This window comes from Miniopterus natalensis, chromosome 12, assembly GCF_054644295.1.
Source record: "Miniopterus natalensis isolate mMinNat1 chromosome 12, mMinNat1.hap1, whole genome shotgun sequence".
Lineage (NCBI taxonomy): Eukaryota > Metazoa > Chordata > Mammalia > Chiroptera > Miniopteridae > Miniopterus > Miniopterus natalensis.
The window spans coordinates 73,362,638-73,378,591 of NC_142092.1; the positions used below are offsets into that span (position 1 = coordinate 73,362,638).

Genomic DNA, 15,954 nt, shown 5'->3' on the forward strand with positions numbered 1-15,954 from the left:
CCGGGCCCCCCCCCCCGCCGCCTCGGCCCAGACGGGAGGAAGCGCCCGCCGCCCGCGCCCCCGCCCCCCGCCGCTGGGCGCCGCCGCGGGTACCGACCGACTCGGGTGAGGCCCTCGCCGCCGGGCCGCCATCTTCGCACTAGGCGCGCCGTCGGCCAGTCGTCGGGGGGCTGTCACGTGGCTCCCGGCTCCGCCCTGGATTCTGGGAGACCCGGGCACCCTCGGGGCCCACCGGGGGGCCTTCCCCCCGCGCCCCCAGGGCCCCCCCGAAAGGCTGAATCCCGCTCCGCGCCCTCGGAACAGCGCCTGTTTCCAGCCCTGCGCGCCCAGCCCGGCGCCTGCCGCTCGCTGCCCAGGGCTGGGAGCGCGCGCTCGCGTTGCCCCCCTTCATTTCCTCCGTGTGGAACCGGTGACAGACCCCCAGCCCCTGTAACCCACCCACGCGAGGCCCTGCACAGGCCACACCCACAAACCGCTGCCTCCCCCCAGCTGGGCCCTCGCCACTGCCCGGCGTTGGTTCTGCTTCTCCCCAGGTGGCTTTTCCAAGCCTTTGCCTCCTCCCCATCCCATACTCCAACTTTTTTTTTCAGAGAAAAATAAAGCCATCAAGTGGGATCCCCCCCACCCACTCCCACCCTCCCTCATCTTTGTCTTCCCCACTCTTAAGTCGCCCTTCTTCCGAGGAAGAGAGGTCCTGGCTGCCCCAGGTAAACCCCCTGCTTCCAGGCCCAGGTCAGACATCTCCATAAAATGTCTCTTGCTTCCCCCCCAAGACAGCATTGTCTGTCTGCGCTGCCACCTTCGCTGAAGCACTAAGTCCCTACTATGCGCTAAACCCAGTTTGAGGGAACCTAGACCAACACATCCCACCAGCGTGCAAGGGGCCCACAGCTGACGGTTCTAATGAGACCAGAAAATGAGATCGAAGCTTGTCCCTCCCCACCCACTGAAGCCTTTTGCCTCTGGTTTCGTCCCCTCCCCCAGGGCAGTTCTTTGGGGCCTTTGCGATGAAGAATCTGAGACGGGCAGGGTTGAGAGCACACACACACTCACACTAGAGCTGGGCAGGAAGGGGGAAGAAGGGGGGTAAGACCAGGAACAAGGTGATATTGGGATCAGGGTGCTGAAGACGGCACAGGGACATCTGTAGTGTGTAAAGGATGTGGCATGGGGAAGAAAAGAGGAATTTTAAAAGTATAGCTGTGACCTGGCCAACGTAGTTTAGTGGTTGAGCGTCAGGGTTCGATTCCAGGCCAGGACACATGCCCCAGTTGTGGGCTCGATCCCAGCAGGGGGTGTGCAGGAGGCAGCTGATCAATGACTCACCATTGAGGTTTCTGTCTCCCCCTCTCCCTTCCTCTCTGAAATTAATTTTTAAAAACATATTTAAAGGTGTATAACAAAATAGACACTAATGGGGCCACCGCCCTGCTTAAGAAATAATCGAGATTAACATTTGCTAAACCAGGAGACACTATCTCAAAATGCCAACACAGAGAATTCTTTTTTTTTTTTCAAATTTCAAACAATGAACCAACATAGCTTTTTCTTGTTAGAAGTAACCACAGATGAAGGAGGAGCTGAGTCTCCAGCTCCTGGCCCAGCCCTGGAGCAGCTCACAGCCCCCTGAGTCCTCGGCTCCAGCTCCAGCGCTTCCATTTGCCCAGGGGCCTGATTACCGGTTACTTCCATCCAGGAGCACCTCCTCCAGGGACCTGATGCAACTTCCACAGCACCCTCCTGGGGAGGAGGAATCCGGTCTCAGAGTGGGTCTGGCTTTTTCTTTCAAGTGACTCGAGAGATCTCAAGTCCCGGGGGCACCTGGAAGGGAAATTGCCCGTGTGCCCCATCAAGGTTTGGCTCCTCTTGGACTCTAACTAGCCACTCACTGGCCCTGCCTCTGAGGTTGGAAGGATGCTGGGCTCAGCTGGGAGTCCTGGTTCTCCGGTTTCCCAAACCAGTGGTTTCTCAGCTGTGGTCCTTGCGCCAACAGCATCAGCATCACCAGGGAACTTGTTAGAAATGCAAACTTGCCTAGCTGGTGTGTCTCAGTGGTTGAGCATCGACCCATGAACCTGGAGATCGAGGTTCAATTCCCAGTCAGAGCACCTGCCCCGGTTCCAGGCTCGATCCCCAGCAGGGGGCATGCAGGAGGCAGCTGATCGATGTTGATACACTGATGTTTCTATCTCTCCCTCTCCTCTCTGTCTAAAATCAATAAAAATGTATTAAAAAAATGAACACAAGTCAATGTTAGCATTGTCCACAACCAGCAGTGGTGACCTGCTACTGGTCTTGTCATTCCTGGACCCAAGGCACTCCATGGCTGCCTCATGCCCTTTCCACCTTGCCAAGGCCACACGCTCGCCATGCAACCACTCGGTCTTGGCAGCACCGATGAGAAACTGGAACCGTTTGTGTTGGTGCAGCTTTTGCCATGGACAAGATGCCAGGACCCATGTGCTTCAGGATGAAATTCTCATCGCCGTATTTCTCCCTGTGGATGGACTTGCCACCTGTGCCACTCTGCTGTGAAGTCACCACCCTGGCCCATGAACCCCAGAATAATTCTGTAAAAGCAGGAATTTTCACAGCCAAATTACTTCTCCCCAGTGCTAAGAGCAGGAAAGTTTTCTGTTGTCTTTGGAACTTTGCAAAGAGCTTGAAGGAGACACAGCCAAGGGCTTGCCAGCAATGTCCAAAGATGCTGGGGGGGGGGGGGGGCGGCTAGGGCTGCTCCAGAGGTGACTCCAGGGTCCGGAAAGCCTTCTTTTCTCTTTAAATTGTGGGCCTTACCTTCTCATCACCCCCTAAACCCCGTCAACAGCCCAGTGCGAGGCACCATCATGTCTCACTTGGATCATTTTAGTAGGTTCCTAACCGGTGTCCCTATTCCTACCCTGGACAGCCCTACAGTTCATTCTCAGTACAGTAGACAGGGTGATCCTGTTAGAATGTGTCTGAAACTCTTCGGGGGCTCCTTATCTCAGAGGAAAAGCTACAGTGGCCTCCAAGGTCCTCTCTGCTCTGGCCCCCCAACCTCGGATCCATCATCTCCAGACCTCAGCTCCTCCTTGCTCACTCTACTCCAGCCACACTGGCTTCTTTGATGTCTTTTGAACCTGCCAGTCCTGCTCCTGCCTCAGGACCTTTGCACATGCTGTTCCCTCCGCCAGGAATGGTCTTCCTTCAATTTCCCCACAGCTCTCCCCGTTGCCTCCTTCAAGTCCTTGCTCAGATGCTAACTTCCCAGGACATACTTGACATCTCCTCCCTCATTTTTCTGTACAGCACTTACCCTCCACTATGAACTTGTTTTGTCTGCCACCCTCACTGGAATGTCAGCTCCACAAGGTTGGGGAATTTTTGAGGGGGGTCTTTTTTATTTACCGCTGTATCCCTAGTGCCTGCCTAAACCTGGCCCATAGGGGGTGCTCAGTAAATGTTTATTTTGGAGAATGAAGGGGGCACCTGACGCCTGGAGAGAAGTGACTCACTCAAGGCCACAGCCGTCCAGAATCAACGGCTTCCACTCTCTGAACACACAAATCATCAACCCCGAAGCTCTGGCCCAAAGTCCTTCTCACAGCCAATGCCAGGTCCTGGAACTGGAGCCCGGCCAGCTGGGCCTCATCCCCAGGACAAAACAAAGCGGAGCCCGGCCTCTGGGGGTGCCTGTCCGACTCCGCCAGGACCCAGGTGCTTACAAGACCAAGTGGAGGGGCTGCCATGGGAGAGGGGCTCCCCTGAAGAAAGAAACCGAGAGCTGCCTGTGCCACGGTCGCGTGCTAGTGGAGGCCACGGCAGCCACCTCCCCACCTCTCTCTCCGGCAGCCTGAGTGCAGGGACTGGAGACGGGGGCTGTGCCCAGAAGCCTGACTCAAGGGTGTGCGGTGGGCGGGTGGAGGAAGGCCTGCGGCTGCCACGCAGGAGCAGAACGCTGACCCGGTGCACGGGACGGATTTCAAATGCCGCGGATCCCTTCCCCATACCCAGGCCCAGGTCAGCAGAGGGCACCCTGGCCCCCAAGGTCCCGCTCTGCCAGCTGGTGCCCTCTGGTGGCCACACTGGTCCAGGCCAGAGGACACCTAAAGGCAGGAGGCATCAGCAACCCTGGGGCGGCCTGGGCACACCCTGACCCGCAAGGTGAGGCCCATGATGACCAGGGCAGTCCCAATGGGTGAGCACTCACTGTGGCTGGGTGGCTTCTCCCCACCTCACGTCACCAGCCAGTGGATGCAGAAGCTTGGGGGGCCTGACTCCGCCTCCAGGCTGCCCTCCCCTCTCTCTCTCTCCAACCGCTCATCCAAAGATTCCAGATCTCCTGACAAGCAAAGAGGCTCAGCCGTGAGTTAAGAAACATAAAGTGCAGCCCGGCCAGTGTGGCTCAGTGGTTGAGCACTGACCCATGAACCAGGAGGTCAGGGTTCGATTCCCGGTCAGGGCACGTGCCCGGGTTGCGGGCTCCATCCCTTGTAGGAGGCGTGCAGGAGGCAGGCGATCAATGACTCTCATCTTTGATGTTTCTGTCTCTCTCTATAAAAATCAATAAAAACTTATTTTTAAAAAAAGTTTTAAAAGCATAAAGTGCAAACACCAGCTGGTTTTTATTGAGGGCCTACTGGCTGCTGGGTCCTCCTACCACCACCCTCTTCCCACTGGCCAGGGAAGGACTGGGCCCTGGTAGGTAGGACCCAGGCTTTGAGCTGGAGGGGTGGGGAGTGGGCTGAGGTGGAGGTAGAAGGGGGCGGAGGGGCCCCAGCAGCTGGGTCCTCAGGGGGGGCAGGGCTCCTGTGTCTGCCCAGCCTGAGCCTCCCGTCTGCCCTCCGCCCGAGGCCGTGAGGCAGGCAGGCAGGGTAAGAGGGCTCACGAGCCCTGCCCTTCCACCAGGTGACCTAGGGGAAGGGGACCCATCTCCCGCTGTAAGATGGGGCCAGAGGGCAGAGTGGCCCTGCCTACAGTGGCAGCCAGGTCTCCGCTGTGTCTGTGGCTCCTGGTGGCGGCTCCTGCCAGCAGTGTCCAGCTCTGCTCCCTGGACAGCTATGGCCTGCTCCTGGGCACTCCTCTGGAGTCACCACTGGGACCTGGTGGGATGGAAGAGGCAAGAGGAGAGAAACAGAACTGGAGTTGGACAGTGAGAGGCAGGGACAAACAACACAGATATAGTCAGACACAGAGAGTCAGAGGGAGCAGAGACACAGACAGACAGAGACTTGGACACAGAGCGAGACACCAACGGAGGCAGAGAAACAAAGAGAGCCAGGGACAGACGCAGAGAGAGCTAGAGGCGGATGGAGAAATGCAGAGACAGCCAAAGACACAAACAGACAGAGACGCGGCTGGAGGGGAGGGGGGGAGCGGAGGGGAGAGGGAGACCGGCTAAGAAGGGGGGTCTGGGATGCAGAGCTGGCCATAGATGGAGAGAAAACTCCAGGCCCCGCCCTCACCTAGAGCTCCTCCCTGGGGCGGGGGTGGAGGCTGTGCCCGCTGCTGCCCGCCAGGCCCAGGCGGGGGCCGCGAAGGGTCTTGTGAGAGCCACTCCAGCTGACGAGGCGGCCACTGTCATCGTCCCAGGGAGAGGATGTCTCCGTGTCACTGAGCCACTCGGCATCGCCCGCATAGTGAGTGGGCTCAGCAAGCAGGGGCCGCGCAGAGAAGGCCCGCAGGTCCCGGGGCGAGAAGTGCGCCTTGTACTGCTCGCTGTGGGGCAGGAGGGCAGCTGAGGGGGCCGAGGGGAGGGCTGCACCAGGCCTCACGCCGGCACCTTGCCTGCCCACAGCACCTCACCGCCCTCCCCATCGAGCCCTCCCAGCACACCTGAGAGGCATGATTTCTTCTAGCCCCATTTCCCAGAGGAGGAAACTGAGGCCCAGAACTGGGAAGTCCCTTAACTAAAAACCACACGGCCAGCAGAGCCCCGGCCGGTGTGCCTCCGTTGGTTGAGTGTCACCCTGTGCACCAAAAGGTCCCTGATTCGATTCCTGATCAGGGCACAGGCCCGAGTTGCAGGCTCAGTTCCTCAGTAGGGGGTGTGCAGGAGACAGCCGATCCAGGTCTCTCATCAGTGTTTCTCTCCCTTTCTCCCTCTCCCTTCCTCTCTCTGAAGTCAATAAAAATGTGTTTTAAAAAAAAAAAAATAGCCCAGCCAGGCTCAGCGGTTGAGCATGGACCTAGGATCCAGGCGATCGGGGTTCGATTCCTGGTCAGGGCACATGCCCGGGTTGCGGGCTGCAGCCGATGAATGACTCTCTCATCATTGAGGTTTCTATCTCTCTCTCCCCCCCTTCCTTCCCTCTCTTTGAAATCAATAAAAATCTGTTTAAAAAAATAAAGTAAAATAATAAAATAAAATAATAAAAAATAAAATAAAATAATAAAATAAAATAAATAAAAACATATTAAAACCACATGGCCAGCAGAGAATCCACGCCGAGGGTGGTCTGACTCCAGGGCGAGAATGGGCTCCTGACCTACTGCTTGGTGACCTGGAGGAAGTGGCTCAGCCCTGCCATCCCCAGCGTCCCACCTGCCCAGCCAGGGGACACACCACCCGCTGAGGTGGGGCCCGCCCTGCGCCCACCTGAGACTCACTTGGGGTGCTGGTCAAACATGATGGGCAAGAACTCGTCCACAGGCAGCATCCGGCGCAGGGGCTGGGAGGCCAGCAGCTTGCGGGCACCCGCCAGGCTCAGGACATAGGCCAGAGTCCAGTAGGAGTACCCAGCCACCACCAGGCGTGGCAGCCCCTCCACGGCCACCTCCTCCTCGGGGTTCACCTGCTTCCGGCCGAGGTAGCTGCAGGTGACAGTGAGGGTCCCAGGAGTCACTGCAGGTCCTGGAGCGTCATAGGACCTTGACCCCCACCCTGTCCTCCGGGGCTGGGGTGGGGGAAGGCAGCCCCCCGCCAAGGCCGCCCCCCTTGTCCCTGGGGGCGCCGGCTGCTTACATCAGGTCCCACGGCAGTTGCGCTCCCTCCACCTCCTCCATCAGCCTCTCCAGACGCCTCTTGAAGTTGCTCTCAAAGCGCACGTCATCCTCAAACACCACGACCCTGCCCAGGCCCCTGGTGACCACCTGCGGTAAGAGGCAGGGTCAGGGGTGGCTCTTGTTTTGTTTTTTAAATATGTTTTTATTGATTTCAGAGAGAGGAAGGGAGAGGGAGAGAGAGAAACATCATCGACTGGCTGCCTCCCCTACTGGAGATGGAGCCCGCAGCCTGGGGATGTGATCAGGCTGGGAATCGAACCTAGTGACCTCTTGGTTCACAGGTCAATGCTCGACCACTGAGCCACACTGTCCGGGCAGGGGTGGCTCTTTAGATTCGGGCTGTCCCCTTCTACCTAGCTAACGCTGACGCTCTCCCTGGCCTCAGTTAGATGCCAGATGCTCAGTCCTGGCCATGTCACCCGGCTGGCTGCTCCAGAGCCTGCTAGGGCTCCCACTGCCTGGGGACTGAAGTCCCAATGCCTCGCTCTGGCATTCAAGGCCCTCCAGGCCCCATCTAGCTCTCCAAGTAGACGCACGATGGCAGCTGGACCCTGTGTTGCAATCGTTGCGTGCCACCACATCCCAGGGGCCTCAGTGCCACCGCCTATCTCCAGGGACCCTCAGGGCAGTGCACACAATGGCCCTGTCCTGCAGTAAGGACACAGACACAGGGAGGTGAAACCACAGTCCAAGGACACACAGACAGCAAGCTGCAGAGCCAGGATCTGAACCTGCACCTTCTGGACTCCTGGGCCCAGGGCCTCACTCCAGCCTCCCGAGTTTTTTTCCTAAAGGAAGCTGGGCTGGGCGGGGTGGGGCGATCCTGGCCCCCAACACCCCTAAGAAACAGCATCCTCTCTAACTTTTGGGAATGTGAATGCGAAATCGGCTCAGCGAACGGTGAAATGCACACAGCCGTCACGCTCATACGGAAATATGAGCTCACACACATTTATTTTGACTACAGCAGAAAATAAAAATGCGGGGTGAGTCTGTGCACCGCCCCCTGGAGGGGGCACCCCTTGGGGGCCCGTGTTCCAGCAGATGCCTCTCAGCATCACTCACACCCTGGCCCCGCTGCACTGAGGCCTTTCTCCCCACAGCTAAACACAACCAGCTCCTTCCTGCCTCAGGGCCTTTGCTCCCACTGGGGGGTTTTCCCCCTAAGGAGGCTCTTCTATCTGGCCGGTCAATGGCGAGGACCATTCGGACCCCTCACCGAACCAGAAGTCCAGGCCAGCCCACGCTCTAGAGCAGCCTAGCTGTGCACCCCTCCTCCTGAGACAAGTGGGTTCTTTCTTGATTTCAGTGCCCCCTCTGGTGCCTGAGCCCCGAGAGGGGCAGAGCTGCATTTTCCTTGCTCACCTCTCTATTCTCAGAGAGAATATCTCCTAGCGCACAGTAGGTGCTCACCAGAGATGGCAGAAGGACTAAGCTGTAGGGTTGGCCTTGGTTAACGTGTTCATTCACCCACCGGGTCACTCCAGGGCTGGGCACGGAGCAGTGAATGGGAGGCACCGGCCCTCCCTGAGGGCGTGCGCCCCAGGGCGGGTCCTCACCTCCTCCCAGATGGAGTAGTGGCTCAGGAAGCAGCCCACCTCGCCCTTGGTCAGCGTGCGGCCCGAGTAGGGGTCCTGGTAGCCAGGGAGCAGGTCCACACCAAGGCTCCTCAGGATGCTGCTGTTGAGGGTCCTGGGGGAGACAGTGTGAGGGGGTGACGCCGTGTGAGGGGGGCGCCCGGCCAGTGCACGTTGGGCGAGTCACACTGGAGTCCGGCTTTCCTGTGGCCTGAGCCATCAGGGATTGGATCGGGGAAACCGAGGCCACCTCAGGCAGGGTGACTCACAGGGGAGAGGGGTGGCTGCATGGGGAGGTGGGAAGCGGCCTGAGGGGGGCGCACCCCAGGGTGAGCGTGGGGCACACGGCAGAGGCCCTAGCAAAGGATGGATGTCCTGCAATCAGAAGGACTGGGGGCACATGCAGCCAACAGCAGTGGGCACCGGGGGGTGGGGTGGGGGGCCTGCATACCCCTGGGTCCCCTGGGGAATGTGCCTGGCCTGCTGTCACCCCGCATATCAGGGATCTAAGTCCAGGACGGAGAACAGCCCTGGTGACATCTCCCAGCACACAGCAGGTGCTCATCAGGAAGACGCCTAACCTGCAGAACACATACTATCAGGCCCCCCAGGAGGAAGGCACCATGACCCCCCATTTCACACAGCAGGGCTGAGAGATGGGGGTGACCTGTCGAAGTCACACAGCTGCTAAGTGGCAGAACTAGAACCCAAGCCCGGGAGCTCCTGGGCCTGAACCACGAACGGTCCTCGCTCCTGGTTCTGCCTGCCCGGGGCTCCCTGAGACGATGCCTCAGCCCTGGCTGAATACCTCCTGGGACAGGAAACCCATTCAACTCATTCATCCCCTTTTCCCGCAGGCGGGGAGCTCCAGTGGACCACACCTGCCCCCAGCTGCCCAGGGCGCCGTCCCCAGGGAGCCTCACCGGCCATCCACAGCGTCCACCACCCGCCCAGAGATCTCCATTTCCCAGAGCGAGCTCAGCATGCGCTCCCGCCGGTCAGGCCTGCGGGCCAGGCTGATGACAAAGACCTGGAGGAGACGGGAGGTGGGAGTGGGCAGTGGATGTGGGGGGGGGGAGTGGGGAGGGGAGGGCCCAACCCCACCCACCCCGACCCCAGTCCTGCAGGCCGAGGGAACTTACCTCATCAAACCCCATCTTGGTGGGACTCTTTGGGGGCTGGGACACATGAGCCGAGGCCCACATAGGGGGCCCGTCCACTGCAGAGGAAACCACCCCCAATCATGAGTCCCTTCGGCGGTGACCCTGGGGTCCCACCCGCCCCATCCCTGTCCCTTCAGCAGGACGCCCAGCAGGAAGGGCCCTCAGAGATCTCGGAATCCACCTGCATCCATTGTACAGATGGGGAGACTGAGGCCCAGCGGAAAATGGGACTTGCCCAGGGTCAGGGAATTAGTTAGGGCTGAGGCCGGGACCCCGAGCCCGATGCCCAGTCAGGTCTGGGGCCTCGAGAAGGGGCACGTGGGGCGGCAGGGAGTGGAGGGGCAGGCGGGCGGGCGCCCGGCCCCCAGCCCTCACCCAGAGCTTCAAGAATCAAGTGGATGAAGTTGACCCGCTCGTCCTCCAGCTCCTGGTGGGGTTTCACGGGCACGTTCATGTACCCGTAACGGTGCTCGTTGCACACGTGGACCGAGACCCCTGGGGAGAGAGGCGGCGTGAGTGGGGGGGGCAGGGCCCTCAGAACCCCGTCGAGGGGTCCCAGGCCCAGTCCTGCCAGGGTCCCAGTGCGAGTCCTCTCTGGGACTCTGTCCCCACCTGTGGGGTTGGAAAGAGAAAGGGCTTGGCTCAAAACATAAAAAAACTTAAGGGAGCTTTCTGCTGAGGTGGCTTATTTATTATTATTTTTAAAATACGTTTTAATTGATTTCACAGAAAGGGAGAGGGAGAGAGAGAGAGAAACCTCAGGGATGAGAGAGTCATTGATCTGCCGCCTCCTGCAGGCCCCCGACTGGGGATCGAGCAGGAACCCGGGCATGTGCCCTGACCGGGAATCCAACCGTGACCTCCTGGTTCATGGGTCAGTGCTCCACCGCTGAGCCACGCCAGCCGGCTATTTTTCTTTTTCTTTACTTTTTGGTAGAAAAGCAAGCGAGAATGTACTGACCGCAGCAAAAACACTTAGGACAGTGGAACAAGGAAGGGTATAGAAGAAGGGACAGGAGAGCCCAGGGGGGCGACTTTGGCTCACTGTGAAGTCAGAGAAAAGGGGGCCTTGGAGACAGGTTCAGGGGGTGAGCCCGGGACGAGCTGCCGCTGCCCATCGCTCCCCTGGTTGCAAGTCTTGTGGGGTGAGGTGGTTTATTAATTTAACAGATGTCTCTGGAGCACCGGCTGGGTACCAGGGCAACGGTGGTGAGCAAGACAGGCAGAGTCCGTACCCTGGGAGGCCAGGGTGAGGCAGGGGCAGGCAAACTCCCTGTGACGACAGCCAGTGACCGCAGCCACGGGAGGCCACCTTGCTGCCCTCCCCAAGTCTCTCCACCTCCGCCCGGATCCAGCCCCGATCTAGCACCATCCTTCACCGTTTGCCCAGGTCCCCACACCCTCTCTCTTGCCCCCTCCCTGCTGTCCACGACTGGTGGCCTTTTTATTTCTTCAAGATTTGTCACCTTGCCCCACCCATGCGGCTCAGTTGGTTGAGCGTCGACCCATGAACCAAGAGGTCACGGGTTCGATTCCCCGTCAGGGCACAGGCCTGGGTTGTGAGCTTGGTCCCCAGTAGGGGGCGTGCAGGAGGCAGCCGATCGATGTTTCTCTCTCTCTCCCTCTCCCTTCCTCTCTCTGTACAGGGACCGTCAAAAGCTGGGTGATGGGAGCACGAATGACGGTGACAAGAACACCAGTCACTAGAGTCCTTCAAACCGCTGGCCAATTAACTGTGGCTCATAATCAAAGGAGTGCAGAAATGAAAAAAGGCTTTCGAGTCCTCTCATGTTTTCTCCATGGATGCGTCACTCACTTTTCGTTTGTTTGTTAATCCATACTCGAGGATATTTCTCCCATTGCTTTTCAGAGAGAGAGTGGAAGGGGTGGGGAGAGAGAGAAACATCGACGTGAGAGAGTCACATCAATTGGTTGCCTCTCGCATGCGCCCCAACCGGGGCTGGGGATTGAACCCGCAACCCAGGTACGGGCCCGTGACTGGGAATCAAATCCGCGACCCTCTGGTGCACAGGCCGATGCTCTAACCGCTGAGCCACACCGGCCAGGGCTATCCTGCCCATACTCTGGATCTCAGCCCCAAAGTCCCCATCCTCCAGGAAGCTTTCCCTGATTAGCCCAACTCTAGCCTAAGCCCCCAGAGCACCTACAATCAAGAAGCTCTCCTTCTTGTCACAGTTGAGATTGGACATTGATTTGTGTGCTCCTTTGACTGGCAGAAAGGGAGGCTCCGGGAGGGCAGGGACTATCTCCCCCCGGGCATCTGGCACGTGGCAGGTGCTTCATAATATTTGCCTAATGAAGGAATTCACGGAGGTGCCACAATGGGGACAGCCAGAGACAGATCTAACCTGCTGGAGCAGTGGGCTCAAGAAAGGCTATGTGGGCCTGGCCAGCGCAGCTCAGTGGTTGAGCGTCAACCTATGAACCAGGAGGTCACGGTTCGATTCCCGGTCAGGGCACGTGCCCAGGTTGTGGGCTCATCCCCAGCAGGGGCCTTGCAGGAGGCAGCCGATCAATGAATCTCTCATCATTGATGTTTCTGTCTCTCGCTCCCTCTCCCTTCCTCTCTCTGAAATCAGTAAAAACATATTAAAAAAAAAAAGAAACGAAAGGCTATGTATGACCCAAAGGACAAGCAGGAGCTAACAAGATGAAATGTAGACAGGGAAGGGCGTGGAGAGCAGAGGGAACAGCATGTGCAAAGGCCTGGAGGCGGCTAAGGAATGACCAAGGAGCGCTGTCCTCACCCGCAGCCTGGCAGGAGTAGGCGAAGACGATGATGTCGTCGAAGGGCCAGGTGTAGTTGGGGTGGGGGGGGTAGAAGGCCAGCTGGGCTGCCCCCTCTGCCTGCAGGGACACCAGGAAGGTGGAGTGGACCATAGGGACCCGGAAGCAGCCCCGGCGCTGGCGGTTCTTTGTGGGGAAGTACTCGGCTGTGCGGCGGTAATAGCCCTAGAGGAGGGGTGCTCTGGGCAGTGAGAGGGCCCCTCCATCCCCTGCCCGGGCAGGAGGACCCCACGGCGCTCAGGCTCTCTGCTCTCCGTGTCCCTCCTCCCAGAACCTCAAGTGCCCCGAGGCCCCATGCCCGGCCTCACCTGTGGCGTGATCCCGCACCAGAAGTTGGAGTAGTAGGTCTGGGAGTCCAGCATGGGGGCCACCACGGGCAGCTTCCGCTCTATCAGAAGCCGCAGCGTCTGGCTGTTGGTCAGGATGTTGTCCGTATCTGCAAACTTAGAGGAGGGGACGTCACAGACCCCAGCCTTGCCTGGGCCGCAGCGCCCCCCGCCCCTGGGATTCCCTGAGTGGGATTCCCCCCCGATTGCCAGACACCCAGAAGGGGCCCCCAGAACCCCACGGGGTTCCCTTCGAGAGGTCTAACCTACAAGCTCGCAGATGTGTTTCTGGACCAAGGATCTCGTCTGGGGCACTGGTTCAGGGATGGGTCCAGAGACAAGAACCGAGCTGCTGATCTAAGAACTTCCCCTGAGATCTGACTTAGGGGGTAGATCCAAAGACCTATTCTGAGCGCTAGTTCGGGAACCAGGCTCGGTGTCTACCCTGGGATCTGTCTCAGGAATCCCGGCTTGGCGTCTAGTCCAAGGTCAAGCAGAGGGATCCAAGCTCAGGATCTGGTTGGTTTCTGACCCAGGCTGCGAGCCTACAGGAGGCTGTCGGACCAAAACTCCTGTCAGGAACAGACCCCAGCACGCAGGGGAAGCCCAGCCCCGGCCAGGCACTCTCACCAGGATATACTCAGCCCTCAGGTCCCTGGCAAAGGTCAGGGCTTCCTGCTTCAGCTCCATCAGAAACTGGTGCCTTTCTCTGGTCCAGTGCTTGGGACCCTCTTCATCTGGGTAGGACCTGAGGCGTAAAGAGATGAGATGCTCCCACGGGGTAGGTGCCGCTCCCTCTCCGCAGGGCGGTGGACAGCCCTGGCCTGGAGGCTGTGGCTTGGGCTGTCCCTTTTCCTCCCTGGGGTGCAGCTGTTTCCTGTTTCCCCCTCAATCCAGCTCACCTGGGCTCCCCCTCAGGCCTCCAGACCACGGCCGCATAGTCACTGCCCACGGCGGCCAGCCACTCCTGCAGCATCTCTGTGGTGTTGTCCACGTTGTGGTCCGTGGCACACCTGGGGACACAGGAGGAAGACGGGTGAGGGGGGTGCAGCCACAGAAGGACCAAAGACCAAGGCAGCCTGCCGCCCCCCCCCCGGCTTCTCCTGGGACCAGTGGCAGTAGGTGTGCTACAGAGGAGGGGCTGAAAGCAGGCAGCCGGGTCCCCATCGCAGGTCTGTGACCCGCTGTGTGACCTAGGGCAGGTCCCGTCCCTCTCTGGGCTTTATTTTCTTCCCCTATAAGATGACCTTCTGAGGCCAGAGCCAGCCCAGAACTGGATCTCTGAACAGAACACCTGCCACTCTGCCCAGTTACCTTCCTTCCGTGCTGCGTGACCACAGGTCAGCCCCTCCCGAGTCGGGACTGGGCGGAAGGGCTGACGCTCCTCTCTGCCTGGAAGTCCTCACAAGGACCAAACCGCACTGAGTGTCCCCGAGACGCGCCCGCGGGCCCAAGCTCGGCTGCCACGGAACAGACCTCCTCCCCTCCTTGGGAAGGGGCTCCCGCGGCTGAGTGGGGGTAGGGGGCTGAGCAGGGAGCCCAGGGTTTAGGGGGACACTGTCCCTTTAAGCCAGTTCCCCAGAAATGAAGGCGAACTACGTGTCAAGTCCCGCAGGGGTGGGGACTGACAGGCTCCCAAACTGTGGTAACTGTGGGCGGCCTCCCCGGGCCACGGCTCCACCCCGGCCCCAGCGCCCTGCGTTCTGAGGGGTAGCTGGTCACTCCTCTCCCCTGATCCCCACCCTCAGCGTGGGGCTCCTCCCTGGCCTGGCTGCCACCAGACTGAGACAGTGGCCTCCGAACCCAGTGCCCCCTGCGGAGGCCCGGGGGGTACCAGAGGGGACAGTGCCACCAGCTGGCAGGACCAGCCCTCTACAGGGCCTGGAGCCAGCCCAGCCAGAGGGGGTGCAGCCTGGAGCCGGGCTGACAGCACCCCGCTGCCGCCCAGGAACCCCAGCCCTGCAGGCCCTGGCACCGAGGGCCACCAGCTCCACTCCAAGTCAAGCAACCGCAGGCCCCACGGGGCTGACCCTGGGCACCGGCAGCAGGAGGGGCCGGGCCCAACGTCCACCCAGAGGACGTGGCCAGAGCGGGCGCAGGGGCCCGGGGGTGCCCTGCGGCCAGCCTAGGGGCTCGGGGCGGTGCCCGGCGGGGGGCGGGCAGGTGCGGGGCGCCGCGCGGGGCTCTCACCAGAGGGCCAGGCGCGCGCGCGGGTAGTCCAGGCGCTCCAGCGCGCCCAGGTAGTGCGGCAGCGAGTGCTGCGCGTTGCGGGCCAGGACGGCGAGCACCACGACGGGCGGCGGCGCGGCGGCGCCTGCGACCGGGGGCCGCGGGCCGGGCGCGAGCAGCAGCGGCAGCAGCAGCCGCAGCAGCGGGGCCGGCGGGCCCGGGGCGGCGCGGGCGGCGCGCATGGCGAGCGCTCCGGCGGCGGCCCGGGGGCTCCCGGCCAGGCCGAGGGGAGTGGGCGGCGCGCGGGGCGGGGCGGGGCGCGCGGGGCGGGGCGGGGCGCGGGGCAGGACCCGGGCGGCCCAGAGCGGGGCCGGGGCGGTGCGCCCCCCGAAGTGCGCCCCCGCTCCCCACCCCTACACGGGGATTTTCAAGCGGCCTCTCCCCGGCCAGGGCCACGGGGGGGCCACGGCTCGCAGACGCGCCCCAGACGCGCCCCGGGGGGGCCCGCTCCCGGCTGGACCCCGGGGGGGGGCCCGGGGGAGAAGGGGGGGGCCCGGGGCGACGGCATCCGAGCTTCCCGCTCCAAGTCCTGAGGACCCGGCTTCCCCGAGCGCCCGACGCCCCGGACCCCGGACTCCCTGGCCCTGCGTCCGAGCCCCGCCGCTCAGCCCCCCACCCCGCGCGCCCCCGCCCCGCCCTTCGCGGCCGCGCGACCCCTGGCGGCCGCCGGCGGGACTGCGGGGCACGTGGCCCGAAAGCCAGCCCCGCGGGGGGCGCGGGGATCCCCCTGACCTGAGCGCGCCGTCCGCCGCCGTCCGCGCTGCGCCCCCGCGTCCGCGTCCTCGCCTCCGCCGCCTGCGCGCGGGTCCGACCCTGGAGAGAGCAGAGGCCGCGCTGAGAGCGCGCGCGGGCCCGGGGGGGTCC

The 15,954-nt window shown here is 61.2% G+C and overlaps 1 protein-coding gene across 1 annotated transcript; it reads right to left on the reverse strand.

The window, feature by feature from the left end:
• Positions 1 to 4,264: 4,264 nt before the first annotated feature.
• On the reverse strand, positions 4,265 to 15,272 carry CERCAM (cerebral endothelial cell adhesion molecule). The gene is made up of 13 exons (XM_087823056.1): positions 15,052 to 15,272; positions 13,764 to 13,874; positions 13,492 to 13,609; positions 12,844 to 12,978; positions 12,496 to 12,700; positions 10,103 to 10,222; positions 9,707 to 9,783; positions 9,488 to 9,594; positions 8,547 to 8,679; positions 6,947 to 7,074; positions 6,592 to 6,795; positions 5,448 to 5,700; positions 4,265 to 5,084 (listed from the first exon to the last, which is right to left on the reverse strand). The coding sequence occupies exons 1-12, from the start codon at positions 15,270 to 15,272 to the stop codon at positions 5,448 to 5,450; spliced, it is 1,812 nt and encodes a 603-aa protein (XP_087679182.1). The 3' UTR covers positions 4,265 to 5,084.
• Between the last annotated feature and the right edge of the window lie 682 nt (positions 15,273 to 15,954).

Excerpts from the sequence above, each read along its gene's own strand:
- CERCAM (XM_087823056.1), bottom strand. The coding sequence starts at position 15,272 with ATGCGCGCCGCCCGCGCCGCCCCGGGCCCGCCGGCCCCGCTGCTGCGG. Across the intron at positions 8,680-9,487 it reads GTGGACGCTGTGGATGGCCG|GACCCTCAACAGCAGCATCC; the intron begins GTGAGGCTCCCT and ends TGTCTCCCCCAG. Across the intron at positions 7,075-8,546 it reads ACTACTCCATCTGGGAGGAG|GTGGTCACCAGGGGCCTGGG; the intron begins GTGAGGACCCGC and ends CTCTTACCGCAG.